The sequence below is a fragment of the Harpia harpyja genome, chromosome 3 (genome assembly GCF_026419915.1).
Source record: "Harpia harpyja isolate bHarHar1 chromosome 3, bHarHar1 primary haplotype, whole genome shotgun sequence".
In the NCBI taxonomy this organism is placed as follows: Eukaryota; Metazoa; Chordata; class Aves; order Accipitriformes; family Accipitridae; genus Harpia; species Harpia harpyja.
The window spans coordinates 10,745,875-10,768,425 of NC_068942.1; the positions used below are offsets into that span (position 1 = coordinate 10,745,875).

A 22,551-nucleotide genomic window follows, 5' to 3' on the forward strand; every position below is an offset into this window, starting at 1 on the left:
CAAATATCGTATAAAATAGATGAAAAGTCTTTGGCAGGGAATGAATATTGAGCAACATTTGAAAATTATTCATAGCATATTAGTATACTTCTTCAGAGATAAAACTCAATAGCATAAAAATAATTTGGGAGGGGCAACTGTGGTCTATCTCATGACTGTCAACAGGCAAACACCTTCTTGGACCAATCGGTATTTTACAGTTACCTTTAGTCAATGCAGCGAAGGGCGGAGGTGACCATCTAACATCTGGGACCTGACCCTACAAGCTGTTCTGCCTCTGCAGAAGAGTCCTCACACCTGGTGGGGACTCTTTAGCCAAGCTGCCGCCCTGTGTGTGGAGAGCTCCCATTCTTGGGTAGGTATTGCAGGTCACCCTGTATCCCTCGGTGCCTCGGTCACCCAAGAGCACCCAGAATGACACCCAGGAACGTCCACGGAAGCAGGACTGAGCCTGCTCCTACCTAAATACACCAATTACCGCGCCTTGTACAGCAGTAAACAATAACACAGCAATTAATCACTCTGGTGTAGCTGTAAGAGTTACTTTCACAGATTATGGTAAGCAGCATGCCGTGTGGAATAAATCATTTTTCATGCAAACTCTGAGAAATGGCATGTTATAAAATCACTCCTGATAAAAATCTAATGAAAATGTAAAACATCCCAGTGCAGTCTCCTGGGTAGAGTCAAGATCGTATTAAACCCTCAAGAGACAACGGTCAGGGATTTCAATGAGAATCAAGAGACAGTTTTCCCAGGATGAGCTTGTTAACCTGATATAAAGACATGATATTGATTTGATGGCTTTGTCTCTTTCACTGTTTCCTTCGTGGAGCCTATTTTTAATTTAATCATCTTCCATTAATTTATTTAAAGTCTTTATTCATCAGAACAAAATCTTTTTTCTTCTAAAAGCAGATGTCGTTGAAGTGCTGAGAGTATAATCCAGCATGCAGTGTCACAAGCAGCACAAGTCTGTTATTGCATCTGCAGAAGTTTTTCAGGAATACTAACAAATAAAGTCACTCCTACTCCGTTTTCAAGTTCCCTGTGACTGGTTTTTATACATTTTGAAATCAGCCCTCTTACTAAAACGTCATGATCTAGAAACCTCAGGACGTGTCAATGACAGTAACCATTTTTAAATGTTCATTAGGATTTACCTGCTGGTGGCTTTATGAAAGGTGGTGGAATTAATGGGACAATAATAGGTACATTCCCGTGATCCTTCGACCCTGCTGGTGAGTCTGAAAGTCCATTTCCTGTGGCAAGCCCTGGGTAGCTTGGGTTTATATTGTACGGTGAAATAACACTGTCCTCAGGTAATTTTGGTTTTGGCAAAGAATTTTCTGTAAAACACAAAGAACACATTGTACAGTATGACAAATATATTTCTTAAATGACCCTACATACTTTCACCAATCTGGTCATTAAATTACTTACCCTAATACAAGAAGAGTGCGCAAAACCCCCAGATATTTTCTCTTTCAAAAAATGGATACTTTCCAGTATTCTTCAGAAATGCTCCTTTTTTTAAAATCAAACGCACACCTTTTTTTTTTTTTTTTTCCCCAAAAGGTGGGATTATTTCATCATGCATATCCTTAGCACACCTGATTTAATCAATGACACCCTATTCCTGTCCTTTAGTTCTACTGTTTGCATGGTGGTCACACTCAGTGTACTGTGACTTCACCAACGCAAGAAGCATAAACTCAAAAATAAAAGAATTACTAATTCTCTATCGATAATGTGAGTAGTAGTAATGGAAAGGATTTAAGAAAGGAACAGAATATTGAAAATACAGCAAAGTGTGCATGAAATTATAAAAGTTATTATTCTAATTCTTTAATCCCAAATCACCTCAGGATTCTTATTTGTAGGAATTTCTCCAATGCACCTCAGTTAGCTATGGGGCAGGACTTAATTCTTATTATTCCCTCTCCTCCTATCTCTCAGAAAAAGTAATACACTTTTTTCCCTCCCATAGACTGCATACACCAAAAATTTCTACCTGTCACAGGTATTGAACATCTTTCTTTGGTAAATAAAACATATGATTTGTATCATGTGTCTATAAAAAAAAGTATGTCACAAATTTCATCAAGCATAGACTAGAGCCACAAATCACTCAATAAAAGATCTATCTGTTAAGACATAAATAAATGAATCACATTGCTACACAGGAACAAGTTTCTTCAAAGGTGGCTTAATGACATGGCACTTTCAATGAAAAATAAATATTGATCACCAATGTCACTGTAGAACTAACAAGCTGCAAACGTTCAATTTTAACACAATTGGGTTGTTTAACCTTACCTCTAATTTTTGCACCTTTTTTCTAGCCATCTCTCCTTCAGAACTGGTGTCTCTGGTATCAGTACTCATTGCAGCACTCACTGAATACAGTGCTGCTGCTGGCCATCAAAAAGAAAACCCAAACACTGCTGGCCACAAACGCAGTGACAAGTGGCAGTCCAAGGGCATAAAAGCTGCCGCAATTTCCTCTCTTTACCTCACCTTTGAGGAACTCTTGTTGGATAAGTCAAGACGCAGCAATTTCCTACTCTTCTCTTCACTCTGATGCCAGGTCCCTATCCATCCCCTGTGACTGAGGAGTCAGAATGCAGCAACTGAATGGCTGAACAAACAGACTGGATCCCATCCTTCACATTTTGAATCACGATGATCCAGCACTGTCCTAAACAAATTCCATCCCCGGAGAACTTATACAGCACGTGCAGAAGACAGTAGAGCACAAACATGGATGAGGAACCTTTTGTGAACATTCATGCTCGTTCCTAGACGTGTTGTGAATATTCCAGCTCAAAGTCTTTCAGCATTTTAAAAAGCCATAGGCCAAAAAGCCTTAGTTTTGAAAGCAAAAGGCCTCCTTAAAGCCACAGTGCTAAGAAAGTGCTCTCTCTTTTTTCCAGTTGTGAGCAGTTTATTGGTACCACAGTGTCCTGGTTTCAGGTGGGATAGAGTTAATTTTCTTCCTAGTAGCTGGTATAGTGCTGTGCTTTGGGTTCAGTATGAGAAGAATGTTGATAACACACTGATGTTTTCAGTTGTTGGTAAGTAATGTTTATACTAAGTCAAGGATTTTTCAGCTTCTCATGCCCAGCCAGCAAGAAGGCTGGAGGGGCACAAGAAGTTGGAAGGGGACACAGCCAGGGCAGCTGACCCAAACTGGCCAAAGGGATATTCCATACCATAAGGTGTCATGCCCAGTATAAAAACTGGGGGGAGTTGAGCAGGCAGGGATCGCTGCTCGGGAACTAACTGGGCATCGGTCAGTGAGTGGTGAGCAATTGCATTGTGCGTCACTTGTTTTGTATATTCCAACCCTATTATTATTATTGTTGTTGTTGTTATTGTTATTGTCATTTTAGTATTGTTGTTACTATCATTATTAGTTTCTTCCTTTCTGTTCTATTAAACTGTTCTTATCTCAACCCATGAGTTTTACTTTTTTTCCCTAATTCTCTCCTCCATCCCACTGGGTGGGGGGAGTGAGTGAGCGGCTGCGTGGTGCTTAGTTGCTGGCTGGGGATAAACCATGACACACAGGTACATGACTTTCAACCAACTCACAAAAGGTATTATTTGTGAAGATATATTAGTAAGTGCCTACTAACAGCAATTTTTTTAAGTGATTTTCCTCGTATCCTACTGGCTTCCTCATACTAGAAGGCATTCTCCAATATTTTTATGTAAACCAACCACGAAGGAAGCAGCAGAACACACTTCCCAATCCATGCCAATTCAGACAGGTTAGGATATTAATCCTTCTTTGCATGAACACAGAAACATGAAGTCTCATTACCTTTGAGAACAGAAATGTGCTGGCGGCTTTCCCCATCTGCTGAGTAGTTCCTGAATTCAATATCTTCTCCATCTTTCAATTCAACCTTATCATAACCATACCAGCCAAGGAGCTCATTCATAGTGTTTTCTGCAAAGTTCTGAAAGAGAAAAATTACCTACTTATTTATGTAATCAATAAGCACTTGGAAGGAAGGGAGGACTGCATAAATCGAACTGTATCTGTGCTACACGAGGAAGTGTCAGGTTTGGCCCACCTCCTCAAAGACTAATGTTCGTTTCATAAGTCAAGTGCATAAAGTGTAACGCATTTAAATCTCCGACTGGCACATGTAATTATGACAGAGACTCATACGTCTGTAATTTAAAGAAAATGAAAAGGAGAGTTATTTATGACTTTTGCTCTGGCATTCAATGTCAGAAATATTTTAACATACATTCGTCACACAAACTTGTCTGTGTTGCCATAAAATATTTAAGACTGCAGCAAGAGAATAACAGAAAACCAGCAGTTAATCAATCTTACTGCGCTACAGTCTTTTCAGCTGGAGCAGGTCACTGACACAATTACAGTTCCTTGAGGTGCCCATGAACCAAATCAAATAAAATCACAGCGAAGACATTTTTCCTCAGAGTTATAAGCCTTTGCATAGTCAAACCACTTAAAAACCCTTCACCATGAAAGCATTTTACTATAATGTTTCATGCAAACATCTCTTATATGTGTTTAAGAAAACCTTTCTCAGTTTTGCCATATTTATTTTCAAACCGATTTCCAAGCAGCCGTGTGGTTACATTTTATGTTTGTATGGAAATGCAAAATATGGAACATGACTGTCATAACTCTCAAATTCTATTAAAAACATGTCCTCTAGGTCACGTGGCAAAAATATTTCTGTAGAAAACGCTCATTACTGGGCCAGGAGATTTAGTGGAGTAAGTTAAGAAATCCGCAGGCAGGCAACAAAGCTTTCTGAAACCAAATAGTGCCATGGAGCTCTACAGCTTACGGATTTAGGAAACTACCAAAGGAAACCAGCTAATGAATTATTGCGACAGCAAAGATCAGTTTAAAACAGTATGACAACTATAAAATGAAACAAAAAAGCCACACACAAAGCCTTTCTATTTGGTCTCCACATTTTTTTATTATCACTCCTTTAAAACAAATTCCAAACTTCATTTTCCTGTAAGATCTTGACATCTAAAATAATGCTCCTGATAAGCACCATCTCCCGGGACTCTGGCTACCAGTGAAGGAATAAGGAGAATACGACACCAATTCAAAACAAATGGTACGTGTCAAATTTGCAGGTTGCTAGATTTTGTCTAGTAACTGCTGTAGCTTAATTTTTGAGTGGGAGCAAGTCTAATGATAGAACACAGCAATTCTCCAGTCATTTAAATAAATAAATAAAATTAATCAGATGATAATTGCTTCCGAATTCAAAGCTACAGCAGGCACTCTGCCCCAGAATGTCAGAGCGCTACACTGCTCCTGGCTCATTCATCACACCAGATTGCATAGGTGTTCCTGTCACTCAAGGAGCACTGTAAAGCAGCTATAAGCAATAAACACAAGCAATTTGTACTCTTCCAGGAGTATCATTTGTGCAATTGTGCTACAAACACACATTTCAGGAAAAGAAAAACCAAAACAAAAAACCACAGCAGACCCCTGGCTAGAGCATCAATTTCCTTTTGTTTTTTCCCCCTTTCATTTTCACTTGACCTCCTGCTGGAAGTCTCGATTCCGTGGCTGTCCTGTGCAGCCCCAAATTGCTGGAAAACACTGCATCGTTCCATCTCTACCTCTAGTGTCAGCATTACAAGTACGACAGCCCATTACGTCTGAACTACGTCACTACTACAGTGTGCAACGAGTACAATGCAGTGTAATGTGGCTAACACCCACACTCATTTCTAAAATATATATTTAAACTCTCCTTTGAATGACGCAGTGTTCTAAGTGTTTTAAATACTAGCAAAAATGGGAAATTTTTCTAAAGTTTTTGTTTGTTTGTTCTTTAGCTTCTTAGAAAACTTCTCTCTCAGTGCTGGAAGTCCCAATGCACTAACCCTGTCTCTAACCCATGGGAATCCAACAACAAAATGACCAGGAGATGGGGAGTGAAACCTCGCCACTGCAGCTCACCCAGAATGACCTGAAGGGGTCCATGGAGGCCCAAAGGCAAGCTCTGCCAGCTTCCTTTGCTTTGCTAAATTTCAGCTATGGAGATGCAGCTCTAGAGACTAATCTAGCAAGGTAGAGACCAATTGACAAAGTCTTCCTGACTTAAACCCCATGCAACCAAATTAATTGAGTAGCTCTAAATTTGCCTCCTGTGGATGCTTTGTGTTTTATTTGCACTGTTGATCAACTCAGGCAATGAGTAATTTCTAATTACTTGTCAAGGAATACGTAAGCAAGGCTGTATATGTGTTTATTTTTTCCTGAAAATTCGTACATGTATATGTCTCTTCAGAATCTAGTCAACATGATGGCTGGGTTTGTAATGGCACAAAGTTGAAGCACCTTTCAAGTCTCATTTTTACTATCCACGATGAGTGATGCACAAAAATGAATACTCACAATGACAAAAAATACATTTGATTTTGAAATTACCCATCCTAGAGACTTGACTCAAAAAAAAAAAAAATCACTGAGGTCTTTCCTACTAACTTCAGTGAGAGTACAATGAGGTTGCATATTAGCAGTAACAAAAGTAAGCACCTTTTTAACACTGTGATTTCTCAACAAGGAGGCTTGGATAAACAAACAATTAAGCTATCTTCCTTCATAATTTATCTTACCTATTACAAGGGTGCTGATCACTCTTAATACTATTCTCTCAGTGGCTAACAGCCAGGGCTTCATTACACAGCACTTTATACACAGCAAACCAAGAGGATCATCCCATCCTTAGCAAGCTGGTAGTCAAAGCTGAGAAATGTTTTCTTCCACACTAACTCTCTCGCATAGATGGGCGTCCACAGAACTACGACATAACCTTCCCTCAGCCTCCTGACTACAATACCCATTTACAGTGATGTCTAACATACTGTCAGTCAAGATGATGGTCACACAGGTCATGTCCTTGCTGAAGCTGCTGCCCTGAAGCTGACCACTAGTATTTCACTGTTTCCATGTATTCTCCCTTCTTCCATTTCAATGGTAGGCCCAATCTACGTGTATTCAAGATATGGTAACAAGATGGGATTTGTAAAGACCGGTATGGTGGCAATAGTCAAAACACAAACGATGAGATGAGACAATTTTTCTCTGTGTGAATGCGGGGAGCGGGGGAGGAGGAGGGTAAGAAGCAAAAAAGCCCAGTTCTTGATGAAATTAAGGAAAAGAAGCAAGCCAATTAATACACAACCTGTCCATGCAGAGCAGAATCTCACTGAAAGATGTACAAGCTTCAGAGGCTTAGTGAAAGGAAGGGCGGTGATTGTAACAACAGTGCTGGAGAAAAGCAAGACTGTGGGACCCAAGGTTGGAGCAGGAGAGCAGAAGAAGCAGTGATGAAGCAGGCTAGATAGGAACGAGCTGAGCTGAGAGACGATGGACCTGCCAAAGCCCAGGGAGAAGGAGATGTGAAGACAAGTGTGGATGACCAAATGGAGGATGTGCAAGAAGCTGCAATACCAAGCTTTTGCAGGAGCAGGACAGCAGAGGCACTGAGCTAGTCCATGCCTACTTTCAGACTCATTCCCCAAAAGGTTGTGGAAGGTCTGCCAGGTGGAGGCTGCCACCCCAACCCCGCAGCCCTGCCAGAGGGCTGGGATGATGTGAAAGACCAGCGCACCAGGGAGAACCTTGCCCATCACCAATAAAATCCCAAGTCAGCAATCATACTGCTAAGCTGGGACCCTCGAGCCCAGAGCAAATCCCACTGAACCCAAAGGGAGCCCTGCAGGGGTCCGTGGATTTCATTGCTAAAATACAGCACAGAAGCTAACTTCGCCCTGCTGGGGAGGCAATGCTCAGTCCCCTGCGGGGAAACCAAGAGACGGAGCCCCGGTGCTGCTCACAGCGCGGGCCAGCGTCAGAGCCGAGAAGCCAAGCACAGAAATCCTGCCCCGCGTCCTTCTGTGCTCACACCGCCACACCACGCTCAGCCTCTTGTGCATTGCACCGAGCAGCCAGGCTCCCGAGGCTGCGGTGGAAACAGCAATAACCTCTTCAGCTGCCAGCACACCCAGGCAGTCAGTTAACATCCCACCGGAGCCAAATCTCCTGCGCTCCTCTAGCTGACAGCGCACCATCGCAGCTGCCTAACTGCCAGGGCATTCACCACGGCTGCAGCACAACCAGCTCATCCCTGCCAAAGAAACTGGCCCAAAAACGCTCCAGTGGCCCCAGTCACACAACATCACCAAAGCCCTCCCTTCCTAAGAGACGGCAATTCTTTTTTTGCCCCCTGCTAAGTCCCAAACCACTTATCACCACTGCAGGGCAATGTGTAATTCGCATGTTTTAACTGTATGATTTCTCTATTCTTGTACTATACAGAAATATCCTCCCTCCTGGAAGAGCCAGGATAACTAACTAACTATTATGCTTGTTGGTATTTTGACTTGAATTTGCTTCCTATTCACGGGAAAGATGAAGAAAAGTGTATCGACTTGCCAGACTGTGGTTTCTCTCCTTTGTGAGACTGACTTATACGCTAGGCAGTAAAAATATAATCACATTTATTCCTGCTTTAGGATTCATTTCATTGTAACAGTACACCTACAGCTTGATTTTTTACATTGCAATGCATCATTTTCCCAAATCTTCGCTAATTAATACATTCTGAAGCTAAGCCACGCTTCTCTTTCCATCTTAGACCTCTTGCCTTCCCTTCTCTATGAACCTTATTCACAGGGGGCAAGGCCTGGCTTCACCGAGCGAGGCCTGGCAAACACGGAGGCAGGAAACGCAGGGGAGAATGAGTCTGTCAGACTCATTTTCTTCTAGGTTTTACTGTGAATGTTTATTTCAGATCTGGGAGGAAGCACAGTGGCTCCATTCCATTTCCTTGCCTGCATAACCCACTCGGTGCAGAGCCCCACAAATCCACTTTTCACTTTCACTGCACCGAGGAAATAAAAATGTTTCTATAGTCACAATACGAACTTGGATTTTTTTTTTACGGGCCCTCACTTCCTTTGCTCATTTGTGTTGTCGCCATATTGAATTTTATGGTTAGACCTTTACGCTATCAGAAAGCAAAATTTCTTGATGCTTTCATTTCTTTTGTCCTCCCACGTACATGTTTGGTTCTGTAATACCCGCTTTGTTTGGGGAAGCACTATTTCTGCGGTGCACAGGCATGCGAGGCTCCCTGTGCAGACAACACAACTCCCTTTTGCAGCCATCCCACAAAACTCCTTCCACGCACACTCCGCAAAACACCCCCCCCCACCTCGGTCTCCTGAAATAGTACAATTGATAAAGTCTGTCTGCTTTTCCACTTTCCCAAAGACATTTTTTGCTTTTCAGGAGAGAAGGGAGGAGTTTCCTTGGAATCTTCGGAGCGCTCCGAGCGATCTGGCTCGCTCCAGGCGCAGCGCTGCTACGCCTGCTCCACCGCTTTCCTCCTTCTGACAGTAGTACTTTTAAATGCCAAATGGGGAATATTAAAACACTAAACTGAAAGATCTTCTGATGAGTTTACTATTAAACTATAACAGATGGGGCTGTCTTAAGCTCTAGGCATCAGGAACGAAGCCCAGTTTTAGATACAAATTAGTTATTGAGAATATTTATAGATGGTAAACTCCTTGGGCACACGGAGCAGCTCTGTGAAATTACAGCGCAAATTAATTGCTCGCCTTTCAACTGACAGACAGAGATACATTGTCTTGTTTGTTCAGGAGAACTTCCAGTGCAATCCAGTACTGGATGTAACTTCATTTCCCAACACTACGGAGCACCTAGCTGTTCCTCCTGAGCAGCACTGCTGCCTGGCAGCAGGATGGCAAACGGAAATAAGCTGAGGAGGGATGGATGGGGAAGCCACCACCGTGCCTTGACAAGTGCCTTCAATTAAACTGTAAAAAATATGTTGGTCTTAAAATAGTACTGGGTTCCCTGATTACGATAGCTTTGGATCTGTTGGGTGTTCTGTTATTCACCAGCAAGCGAGAAATGGCACTGAACTGAATTTCAGAATAACTATCTGCTCTTCCTCCAAAGCATGAGGTGAACAATGCTACCTCTGGAAGAAAAAATGGAAAGTATCATCTGGAGGAAGGGGGACAAAAGAAAAAAGTAACTAGAAAAAAGAAAGAGAGGCTGTGAAGGTCACAGCGAAACAAAACAGTTCCTCCTGAATGTATTTTTTCATTGAAATGTAATATCAGAAAACTGTGCAGAGTCATGTACTTTTTGCACACAACACTGTATCAAATTAAAATTTGTTATAACTATCATGTGCATTAGGTTAGCCATAACAAAAATGTAACTTAATATCTGTCACAAGGAAAGAGCAAGCAACCTGAATATCCATCCAGTCAAGTTAAAACTGAGCTGTGACACTACTGTTGGAATACACCAGACCAAGCAGTTAGGTGGTGTGATCCTTCTTGAGTAAATATCTGACTGTATCAAACGGCAAATCTTGAGGGAAGTCTCCGTGATGAGGTAATTTTATTGCTCATTCATAGTGCCCGGCATTTGCTGTGCTTAAAATAGACACTTGTACCAATGGCCTTTTCATTATCTGAAGGGGAAAAAAAAAAAAAAAAAAAAAAATCACATATACACCAGTCCTTTTTCTTTCTGCTAGCAAAGGGAGGCAACTTGATCCAACGTGGGCTGAAACCTGAGTAGGTCACTGTACACCATGATAAAATTCCCTAATCCCTGAGCCAAATTTCCCTGAGGGGGCCCTCCTACTTCTCCTTCACTTTCCAAGCTGACTTTTCCATTCCCTCTCTTGTCTTTTCCTCCCCTTCATCTCTTTCATTTCCCCTACCTTAAAGCCTTGATATCTGATCTGCTGCTGATACTCGGGTTACAGTTTTTACAGCTTAGGCTGTCTATTGCTGTATACATTCCTTTCTTTCTGCTCTGCCGTGATTACTTACCAGAGCTTATTTTACACTGGTCCAGATGAAAGCAGTTCAGATGAAGGGAAACAGTCAGCCTGTTTGAACATTACAGATATGAACCTACACAAGGGCACATTGTGCTCCCTCTGTCATTCCGCTGCAAACATTTTGCACAATGTAAGCAATTTGTTACATTATTGTATTCCTCAGGTTTATGAAGAACGACCAGACATCTTAATTCATCAGTAAATAAAAAGAGTAAATGATCGCCACAGGATTTTAACTTTCTCAACCAGTCAAAAATTCAAACCACTTTTTTTTTTTTTTTCTCCCCCCTCTCCTTCCCCGTCTTGGATGATAGCAGCCAACTGTCCTACCAAAATTGCATGGCATATATAGCATAGTTTATATTGAAAGGTGACCTGTGTTTTGCAAAAGGTTCTGCCCCCAGCTATCTCGCTCTCGACCAGAAATCACATGGGTTCAAAATGCTGTTTCTACCCACCTTTAATTTTTAAGTCAGCTGAAATCTTGAGGTTTCTAACCTTAAGCAGCTACCCACGATTAAAAAAGAGAAACTCTCTACATGAAGGTTAACGCCAGTGCTTAATACCAAAGCATTAGTTTAAAATTGTGTAATTTTTCTCCTTCACACAATGTTGTTTTTGTTTCTTCCTCACCCTTTCAGACAAACATCTGTTATACTGTAGAAGAACAACTATCTCCCAAACCGCTGAGTGTGCCTGCAGCCAAAGTAAACAAAACAAACCCAGAGGATCCAGCACAGTCAGCCTTTATATCCAGCCAGGATACATTTCACATGTTTTGATTAAAATTAGCTAATTTGTAATTCTAGAACCTATGAAACTTAAAAGCTGCAATCCATATAGATCGCGTTAGGCGATGCTCTAAGGGGCCAATGCCCTATACTACAGACCTCTGCAGTCCTCAAAACCATGTGGGATTACAAAGAGCAATGACCCTTACTGTTCCGTGCCTGCACAGAGCCCTCTCCGAAAATAGGATGTGTCATATATCTCACAAAAAATAATAGCGCTCCTCGGGACCCAAAACTAGCACGGTTTGTTTCCAAAAAGATGCACCAACACGTTATCTTGTTCCTTCCCCTAATACTACTCTTGTCCACATTTCCAGCTGATGTGCACGCAGAACTGTGTACATGCTCATTACGCAGGCAGCAGGAGCAAGAATGCCTGCCTTAGGCAGGAAAGGGCACCTAACCGAAATTAGTGGTGTGCAAAAGAGGGGAGAGGGGAGGGGACTGTGCATTCCCGTTCAATTTTACATGGGAAGAGCAATGCTCCGGAAAGCAAAGGGGTTTTCGCTAGGCATCATGCGTATTTACATGCTCGCCTATACGGTACACGTACTATGTGAATGTGTGACATTTTCCAGGCAGTCCTCCACTTACAATCAGCCTTTTAATAAATTACACGTTCAAATTAAATGTCAGCAGCTTTATCTCATAACCAGACTATGCTGTTTTAGTCACTTTATCTGCACATTAAACAACAACAACAAGTTCAGCCGAAGTCCCGCAATACGTCGTTCCCAACTTTGGGGAATTAGAGACATAAACCAAACAGACATGGAACAGACGCGGAAAACAGACGCAAAAACCCAGGACCGGTCAAGCCCGGAGCAGCGACCTAATGATAAAAGAAGCCCCGAAATAACGTTTTTTTGTGCGATCGCAGCCATCCTAACATCTGGAGCGGCCGCCTCAAGCGCACAGCTGGACTGGCACCGGCTCCTAACCCGGCAGGACAGCCCTCCGCACGACAAATACACTTCCACGCAAAGCAGCCCTCGGACAGCCGCCTTCCCGCAACACCTCTGCCGCCGTGACGAACTGCGAAGCGGAGCACGGAAAGCAGAGGAGGAGGCGAGAGGGAGAAGGAGAGAAAAAGGGGTCTCCGCGCTCAAGTGCGAGAAGGATGCGCGGCTCAGACCGTAACATTTCACTTTGACAATTTAATTACACGGTTGCAGCTGGCTACTGAAAAAGGAGAGAAATACAGTGTTTAAAAGAGGTCCCTTTCTCTCCTAACTTTAGGGCTTCCCAGCTACCTGAGGGGATGGCTATAGAAAGAAAAAAAAAAAAAAAAAAAGAAAAAAAAAAAAGGCTCGTCACTGGCACCCAAGGAGCTTAAAAGCCCAACGAGGGAGAGTTATTTTTAAAAAAATAAATAAATCAAAGCTGGTCAATGAACAGGATTTGCAGCCTGTGAATTCGTCTCTGTTTTCAGCCCAGGAGGCGGAGTTGAGACACATTCAGTGCATCCTACAAAAAAAAAAAAAAATGACAAGAGATCCTTTCTTATTTCATTGCCGTGCACGGAGGCGGGAGGGGGGGTGCGGGGGGGGGGACCCCCGCTCCCTTCCCCATCACGGGCACCTACCTTCATCTCCTCGTTGATCTCCCGCTTCACCGGGTGAGCCGGCTTCCTGCTCCTTTTATTTTCGGGAGGTCTCCCTTCTTTCTCCATTTCTGCCATTTTTTGCGCCTACTTGGTGGTGGAGATGAAATGGCTGCTGGTGCTCTGGGGGGGCCGGGAGGGGCGCGGGGGGGGGGGGCGGCGGCGGCGGCTCTCAGTGGTGGCAGGCGGCGCCGCGGAGGGCCCGGGGGGAGCGCGGCGGCGGCGGCGGCGGCGGCGGGCGGGCGGGGGGCGCGGGCGGGCAGGGGCGCGGGTGCCCCGGCGAGTCAGCCATCTTCTGCCTCGCCGCCGGCCTGCATGGGAGCGGCGCGGCGCGGCGGGGCGGCGGGGCGGGCGGGCGAGAGGCAGCGCGGAGCGAGCCGGCCCCGCGCCTGCTGTGGCGCTGCTGGCGGGCTGCCGCGGAGGGGGCGGCGGAGGGAAGGGGGAGGCCGGCCTCGGCCCGCCGGCGGGCGGGGCTTGCCGGCACCGAATCGGCCGCCGCTGCCCGCCATGGGAGCCGGGGGGGGGGGGGGGGGGAGCGCCGCGGCGAGCACCGGGCGGAGCGGAGCGGAGGGGGGCGGCGCGCCCCCGCCCCCGGCCGGCATGGGGGAGGGGGGCCGTGTGTGTCCCCCCCCCACGCACAGGCGGGGGGTCCGCCCGGACTGCCCCCCGCCGCCGTGCCCCCCCCCGCCCCCCCCCCCCCGCAGCGTGGCCGGCCCGGCCCCCCGCGCTCCCCCGGCGCCCGGCCCGGCCCGTCGGGTCCCGGTCCCGTCCCGTCCCGTCCCGTCCCGTCCCCGCCGCGGTCAGACGAGGCTCTCCGCCGTGCCGAGGTTTGGTTACTCCTCTTTTTCCCTTTATCCGCGCCTGGGAGGTGAGGATGAATGGTTCGGTGGGACGCGCTTCAGCGGCGAGGTGCCGGATTACAGTACACACTGTGGGGGATACATTGATTATTCCTGGGTTGTGCTTTCCCGCTCCCTGGCAGTCCCTAATTACCCGATACAATACGGTACGGTACGGTACGGGGGTGTCCATTGTTCCGTTAGTCAAAATTGTAGTTGTACGGGGTTTCTCACTATGATTGTGGTACACCTTAAAATTATAATTTTTTTTTTCTAAAAAAAAAAAAAAAACCCACGGTTGAAAGATAAACTGCGTTCCGTGTGGGTATGAGTAGGCTCCCCATAAAAATTTCTGTTTAGCCTGTCAAAGATAAGTTCGTTTTGCGTGCAACAATGTCTAATTTACATTCTCTGTTTCTGAAGCTTAAATCACTGACATTTTTCAGTATGAAAAGTTGAGCAGAACTCCTTTGCTCGTTTCGTGACTAAAATGAGCCTTGCTTGCCTGCTTCAGATGGCAGAGTGATTAGAGACACGGAGCGCGTTTTCCCCTGTGGCATTGAGAATGGGAAGAAACTGGGATTTTGCATAGTCTTAGCTGTGAGAGCAGCGAGCATCAAAAGGCGAGATAGCAACCAGACTTCAGTCTGTAAAATCCTAGAGCCCATCCGCAGCAGTAAGGTCACGGCCATTGTGAAGTGAAGGTGCTGCCACTCCCCTCACTGCCTGAAAGAATCAGGCAGATGTTGGAAAAAACCAGATCTGATTGTTCATTTTCGCAGAGCGGCAGGACCTCGCGGAGACCCTCGAGAAGGCTCTGCCGGCAGCGAGGAGCTGCAGGAGTCAGCCGCAGAGAGGGTCATGCCATGGGCTCGGTCCATTCTGCGCACCCCAGGAACACAAGGTCTGGCCTCAGACTCACCAGCAGCAAGCATGAGAAGAGGCTGAGATCTATTTGTTTCTCATCTGTAACATTTTAAAATACAGTGAGATCTGAAACTTGGGGAAACTGACTTGCGACTCCACAGGTAACCTCCAAAGGATGGTGCTTAATAAGGGGGTTTCCCTCCTTCTGCGCCCCATCACCACCGGTGACCTCATCTCTATGATTTGTTCACCATATTCTATCACAAACAAATCGGTACGGCTGAGCTCTCATCAAGTACGGGAGATATTCCCAGAATCTCAAGGTATTTTCTCACACAGTAGGGATAAGACAGGCAATGCAAGGGGAAGGCTACACAATCTCATGTAGCCTCGGCGCTCTTTGAAACCTTTAGCTGGAAAAAGCAAGCCAACCTCAGACAACTATTCTGCTTTGAATCACCACTACCTTGCTGGTACATGAAGCCATCCTGATGAAAAAGGCAAAATTCATTCTTGTATTAGGCACGTATCACTAGTTTCTCCGTAGAGCCGATAGCAGAGTTTTAATGAAAACCCTAGAACTTCTGCTAAACAGAGTATTGCCTCAAATGGTTCTTGTTCCGTGAAACATAAGAAGGCTACTTCTCAACACTTACTATAGATATTGTAATAAAGCACTGTTTCGCTGCATAAATTTAACAGACTGAGTTGATAATCTGACAAAAAGATTAATCCCAAACTCCCAACATAAACAGAATTTCCTTTAGTATTGGAAGGGACTTTGGAGAGTGTATCTGCAAGCCCAAATGGTGCGAATTGTCTTCAGCAGGTTACAGTGAGTAGACCAAAATGAACGTCTTCAGGATCAAATCTGTCATTCCAGTTTTCCTGACTAATGGCTGAAGGTTTGGTTGTAAATTTAAGCACTTCCCGCCCCTCTTGCTACCAATTCTGAATACTGATCCTCACTTCCTGATCACCAAAACCAGTGGCTTTCAGTTAGGGGTTTTTTTTCTGGTATTTTTCCAAATATTTTTGAATGGAGATGTGAACTTCTGCCTCCTGACGGTAGGCTCACTTTTCTCAGTTACTTCTGGTAAGCTCCTTAAAAACAGCCTCCAGTCCCCCAGTACCTCATCAACCACCAGATGAAAGCCATGGTCTTAGAGCATATCCTGTTTTTCTCAGTTTCTAATACAGGCTTGGGATGGATACAAAAGTTCTACCTCTCTGTGTCCTAATAATAGTATCTCTTCATCTGACAGCAGATTATTTCTGCAACTGTCACGATTCCTACTTTTCTAGAGCTGTTATTACCTTTATATGTTGCATATTATTATACTACATATTCTTGGGAAGTTGTTCTTCTAGTGATAGCATATGGAGGACCATCAACTGTCAACACAGAAGTTCATGCATTTAGAGTGCTCAGCCGTTATCTGACACACATCGTAGGTACCAAAATAAGTTTTGGAAACCGTCTAATTATTCCACTTGTTACTGGGGAGGGAATGACTAACAAAAAGGAACACTTTCAGGTTTTAATGGTAGCTCATGAACTCGTAAGGGGAGACAGAATATCAGAATCTATGGAAGCCATAAATTTGTCAGTCGTACAATGGCATTGATCTGAACGTCTCCAAAAAGTTATGAGAAAACAAATCTGATATTTACATTATGGAGACCCTAACATTAAATACATTTACTGAACTGTGACAGCACATATTTCTTGCGTGAAAACCTGTATTTTTGGTAAAGAAACCTGGTTCAGTAGCGCTCGATGTGGATTCTGCAAACATCTTAAACAGGTGAATAAAGGTGGCTGATTGGATCAATAGGGCTGCTCGCATTTAGTCTACCAGACAGCGATACTGGGGTACCTGGTATCAGAAGGCAGTTACCAGCCAAAGATGAAATCCTTATCCTGTGGAAATCAGTGACGGTTCTGCTCCTGAGTTTAATTAGACCAAATTCCTTGTGAAATTTCCAAGGTGATTTTAAATCAGTCTATTATATAGTGTGCACTGGAAAGCAAGAATCCCATTTTCTTTAAAAAAAGAAAAAAAAAACCAGCAGGGTTTCCAAAATACAATTCTGTTCTCATTCAAAGGAAAAATAAGAAAATGAGGGGGGAAAAGCTTCATACTCCTTATTGTAACTCATCTTGAAAGGGAGTAGGAACTTCCCACAACGAGTGCATGCCCTAACCACAGTGCAATAGGGTAAGTTTCTCACTGTCTTGCCTGTTGAAGGGTTTTGGGGTGGCCTTTTTTTGCTTTGCTCATTGATTACTGTCAAAGTTGGGGAGAAAAAAGCCACGTGATCTGCCTTTCGGTGGTCGCTAAGTCACCTGCAAGACTGAGGTTTGGGTCCCTGCTGTATCTGAGTCACGGCAAGACCTTAGCTTTTCTGTCCATTGCCTGAGCGCGTGTTTTACGCACAAGGCGCTTTGCCAAGCTCTGTATTTTTGTTCTGTCATGGCTTTGCATTTCCAGCTCTGAATTTGCACTTGGATTTTTGCAAGCGCAGTAATTTGGACCTCTGAAAAACAAATATTGTTCATAAAACAACAGGTGCGAATGAGTTGCCTAAAATAAATTGCCCCAGGTTTAATTTATATTCTATTATTCATATTCCTATTTATTAGTATTTGCATGTTTTAAAAGGGCACCTATGCGGATACTTACCGAGTTGCTTTTCAGATAACAGGAAAGCGACGCTCGGCTATAACTAAGTTCGTTCTTCAGTTTGCCTTTATTAATGCGTAACTCTCTTTAATGTTACTACTGAGCTATTTCTTCTCGTTCTCGCCTACCGGAGAGGACGAGACGAACAACCGGGCCTGATTTCCCAGCCGGTAGATCCGCAAGCGGCACGACGGCTTCAAAGCGAAAGGTTTTACAAGGCAACGGCATCGGAACAGACGGCGCTCCGGGGGCACACCGCAGACGCCGGGACGCATTTCAGAGGCAAAACTGGCACGACCGGGGCCCTTAGGGCAGCGGGGAGGCGGGAGGAAGGGGCCGAGGCCCCGCGGCCCCCGGCCCGGTGTAGCGGGGGCGGAGGGGGGGGATCGTCCCTGCCCGGCGCAGCCCGGGACCGCGGCGGCGGCGGCGGCGGCGGCCGCGGCGAGAGCTCCCCCTCCCGTTCCTCTCCCTCTCAGCACGGTGGGAACCGCGTGATGGAACGTCGGATCCCGAAAGGTGTGGAAGCACAAGGCTGCGTGCGTTTGTGCACGTATAGAGGCACACAGGTACACCCACACGTACAGGGGGAAAGCGGGCTGAAGGTGAAAAGGGGGGCTCTTGGGGTTGTTTTTCCCAAATAACAGCCGCAGACGTTGCAGGCCGAAGTAAAGATGCGGCTCTTAACGGCTTTCTCTTAATATTGCTGGTAATTTACCTTATCGTTCCCCGCTTGCCAAGGTGTTGTCAGCTCTCCACCAGGTTGCTTAGTAATGCCAGTCACTGTGGAAAACGTATGTCTACGCAGCCTTTCACAAGCTAACCTATTCCCATGTCACCTGTATCTGAGGTGAAGCCATAATAAACAGCAATTTAAATTCAGGTATTTGGTTTGCTGAAGTGTTTAATTAAACAAAGAAATTCATTATATGTGTTCATAGAAAAGTACACTTACATTGATTTTTTTTTTTTTAACTGGAAATGTTCCTTTGACTTTTTGCACGACGTGCTAAGGTGATAGATTATTTACGCCATCAGAAGCAAATAAATGCACTGAATACTTAAAATATCAGCTCCCAATCTTTTTTTTTTTTTTTGCAAGTACAGCCAGCCATTTTCAGACACATGGAAAACACACATGTGAACTTCTCCTTCGCTTCAGTTCCACCCAATCCCCACTTCCACTTCAGTGATGTTATTTCACCCATACCTTTGAGAAGGGATACATTCCACTCATTCCTGAGCTTGGACAAACGCCCACAGCATTACTCACACACAGTAGTGTCTGTAGATTCCTTTCTGCTGTGGATACTAATGTCAATCCAGAATTTCCTTAGACGATTAGAGGCTGTTCTGTAAAATGTCAAGAGGTAGCCTCTCCAAGGCGGACACGGTATGGCAGTTGAGATGGGAGTAGTGGCAGCTTTCCAAATATGAAGGCCTGGAAATGCTTGGAGGTACTTTAATATTGATGAATATTTCATTTTTTGTGCTGCTTTGGGGTGTCAGTGTCAAATCTGTACAGATTAATGGCAAGATAGGGCCTTAATACTGTTAATGCTTTTTAAAGTTCTGGCAAACAGAGAGAAACTTTATTTAACTTATTAAATCATTAATTAATGATTGCTCTTCTTGCCTGAAACTTCACGTGATTTGATAAACAGAAAGAAATGTTAACTCGTTTCTCTGGTTCTTTGTTAAATACTTCCGAGTCTTCTGTTAAAATGCCTTTTTGTTTCTTGTTTCATTTCTCATGTTCCCTACGTCAAAAGTAGGCAAGGACAAGTCTTTTCCTTCTTCAGCATCAGAGAACACCCACACCATTAAAAATCAATCAATATTAAGCCTTTAAAAAAGTATCAGCGATGCATTAAAAACCAGATTAGTAAAATATGGCCCGGACACCAGTATTGACTTCAGGGAAAAATCTTTATCATCTGTCTACTGCTACACCCTATCTATCCACTATTGTTATTCAGTGACGCTGCTGTGACGCTTTCATATTCAATATAATGCCGAAGATCAGGTAGAGGAAAATGAAGGACCTATGGATGAGCAAGAATCTTAGACACATTATACCAGATTTGAACTTGGCTGTGACAAACTATGCATTTGCAACCTCTAGACTTCATTACGGTTAAGGACTGTATCTCTGAATGAAACTTGTGAATCTTTTAAAGTTCATTTCGTTCAAAACAGTGGTCTACTTGCTCTGTCATACAGGTTGGTAAGAGCATATACCAAGCCCTACTTTCTTGAGGGCCGCTTATTTCCTTGTGGCTGACACCCAAAATGCTGACCTCCAAAGGGTGCTTTGGAGAAGGTCTGAGGTACCTGAGAGACCCTCCTACTCTCTCCATGTCCAGCCTGTTTCTCACATACCTTGAAAGCAGGGAACTGTCAAAGTCAGAAGCAAAACTGGTGAGGGGTGGAGACTTGCGCTCTCTGCAGCCGTCCTACAGCTGTAAAGCTCCCTCCAAGGTGAACTGAGAATATTTACAGTCAAGGCAAACTCATTTCTTCACCTGTCATTTCTCAACAACAGCCATTTCAACCCTTTCGCATTCTTTTACTTCTCCACACAAAAGAAGGCTGGAGAGAGTCTTCTTGTTTTCACTTTAACAGGTAAGTCTCCCAGATGCTACAATGACAGGAGAAGGGGAGAGGCTGTGTGGGATTAGGATACAGCAGAAAGATCTCCCTTCTTTTTAACTTCATTCTTTTTTTTAATAAATCAATTGTGCTGATACATTCCTGGAAATTTTATTACAGTATTCTACATCAAGTTCTTCCTAAAAGGAAGCCCTCCTCTCTTTGTCTTTCTCTGAAGAATAGAATTTTTTACAATAAAGATAGTGGTTTATACATTTTCTCATAATCCTCTATTCCCTCTGTGAGCTTTGTTGCATGATATAGTATGTCAGTTTAAGTAACGTCTGTCAAGGGATGGAAAACAATTACAGGTTCTTTTCATTCATAAAAGTCATTCTGGAGTTTCTTCATCCTTAATTTTCTTGTCATGCTTTCAAAACATTATATCATTTTGTCCAAATTACCCCCTGCATTGCATATACAAGATACAGCGGGTTATTCATTTCCTTCCTGGACCCAAAGAAACATGTCAAGGTATCTACAGTGACATATACTAAATGATTTAGACTTGGGTAAAGTTGGACTTTGATGTGTCATTATTTGACAATTACTCTTCTACTGCAATGCTTGCTTTCCTGCCAGCATCTCCCCAGAATCCTACATGACATGTGATTCAATCTCTGGATCTTCTCAGTTATATTTACATGAATTTTACACATCCTAATACGTAATGGCAATGCATTCACATCGCTGTGGCAAAAAGACTGTCAAAAAAGCCCCAAACATATTTCGAGAATGTATAAGAGAAATATATTCAGGACTAGGATGTGGCACGTATTTTCAGGTAGGAAAATGTTCTTTATTCAGCAAATCAAAGAATAGCTGAGATTGGAAGGGACCTCTGGAGATCATATAGTCCAACCTCCCTGCTCAAAGCAGAGCAGGTTGGTTCTGTGTCCAGTCATGTTTTGAATATCTCCAAGGATGGAGACTCCACAGTGTCTCTGGACTACCTGTTCCTCTGTTTTATCACCTTCACAGTAAAAACCCCTTTTTCTTATGTTTAAATGGAATTTGCTGTATTTCAGTTTGTGCCCATGTGTCCCTTGTCCTTTCAGGGAGAAGAGCCTGGCTCTACCATCTCTACTTTTCCCCCATCAGGTATTTATACACATTGATGAGATGCCCCCTGAGCCTTCTCTTCTCCTGGCTGAACAACCCCACAACTCTCCGCCTCTCCTCATACGTCAGATGTGCCAGTCCCTTCTTCGTCTCTGTGGCCCTTTACTGTCCTTGTTCCAGTGTGTCCATATCTCTCTTATATTGGGGAGCCCAGACCTGGCTCCAGCACTCCAGATGTGTCTCACCAGGGCTGAGCAGAGAGGAAGGCTCGCCTCCCTCAACCTGCTGGCAGTGCTCTTCCTAATGCACCCCAACCTTCTTTGCTGCAAGGGTGCACTGCTGGCTCACGTTCAGCTTCTTGAATGCCAGGGTCCTCAGGGCCTTCTCTGCAAAGCTGCTTTCTAGCCAGTCCTGCACCCGTATTGCTACAAATACTATTCCTCTCTGGGTGCAGGACTTCACATCATTACTTTGCTGAACTTCATGAGATTCTCATCAGCCCATTTCTCCTGCAATTTATTCAATTTGCTTTGATTTATGATCTTTTAGGTAATTAGTATAACTGTTATCTGGAAAGATTTTGTTTTCCTGAACTGTGTTGCTTTCCCTAATTAAATCATGCATGTACCATTAATGATAATAATCTATGTCTCTTACCGCCATAACCAAAAATAGATTTTGCTCAAAGACAGTCCCGAGAATCCTTCTCTACACAGGTAGGGTTTCTTGCCTTAAAACATGATCAATGTATGTATCCATCTCCACCCGAGATTCTTGAAGTCAGGTGTGGTTATCAATTTATTTTCACAACACTACTAGTTAAAGCAGAATTGACATGTCCTCACCACTCCCTTTCAGAGGGTGCTGATGGGAGACAGTCACATACAACTTCCATCCCACCCAGCCAGCCCGGCGAAAGCTTGCCACAAGACTTCAGCTTTGGGTAACTTCTGGGAGTCAAGGGTCAGGAACTCCATGCATATCTTGATTAGCATGCACTGAAATCCTGCCCACATACATGCTGTGGGCCATGCTGTGGTTTATTCCAAGCAGCACTACAGGTCCCCAGGTGCACCACCATTCTTGCAAGCTCAGGCAGCAATTCAGTTGGCTTGCAGAGCCAAGGGTCTG

At 44.2% G+C, this 22,551-nt stretch overlaps 1 protein-coding gene across 2 annotated transcripts in view; it reads right to left on the bottom strand.

The window, feature by feature from the left end:
- SOBP (sine oculis binding protein homolog) overlaps window positions 1-13,517 on the bottom strand; it is a 119,507-nt gene extending 105,990 nt beyond the window's left edge. For both annotated transcript variants that reach the window (XM_052781380.1, XM_052781379.1), the window contains exons 1-3: window positions 13,299-13,517; window positions 3,830-3,968; window positions 1,164-1,349 (exon numbers count right to left, since the gene is read on the bottom strand). In XM_052781380.1, coding sequence (XP_052637340.1) covers window positions 1,164-1,349; window positions 3,830-3,968; window positions 13,299-13,394 — 421 coding nt within the window. In that variant the 5' untranslated portion in view covers window positions 13,395-13,517. The remainder of the gene's footprint in view (window positions 1-1,163; window positions 1,350-3,829; window positions 3,969-13,298) is intronic.
- Between the last annotated feature and the right edge of the window lie 9,034 nt (window positions 13,518-22,551).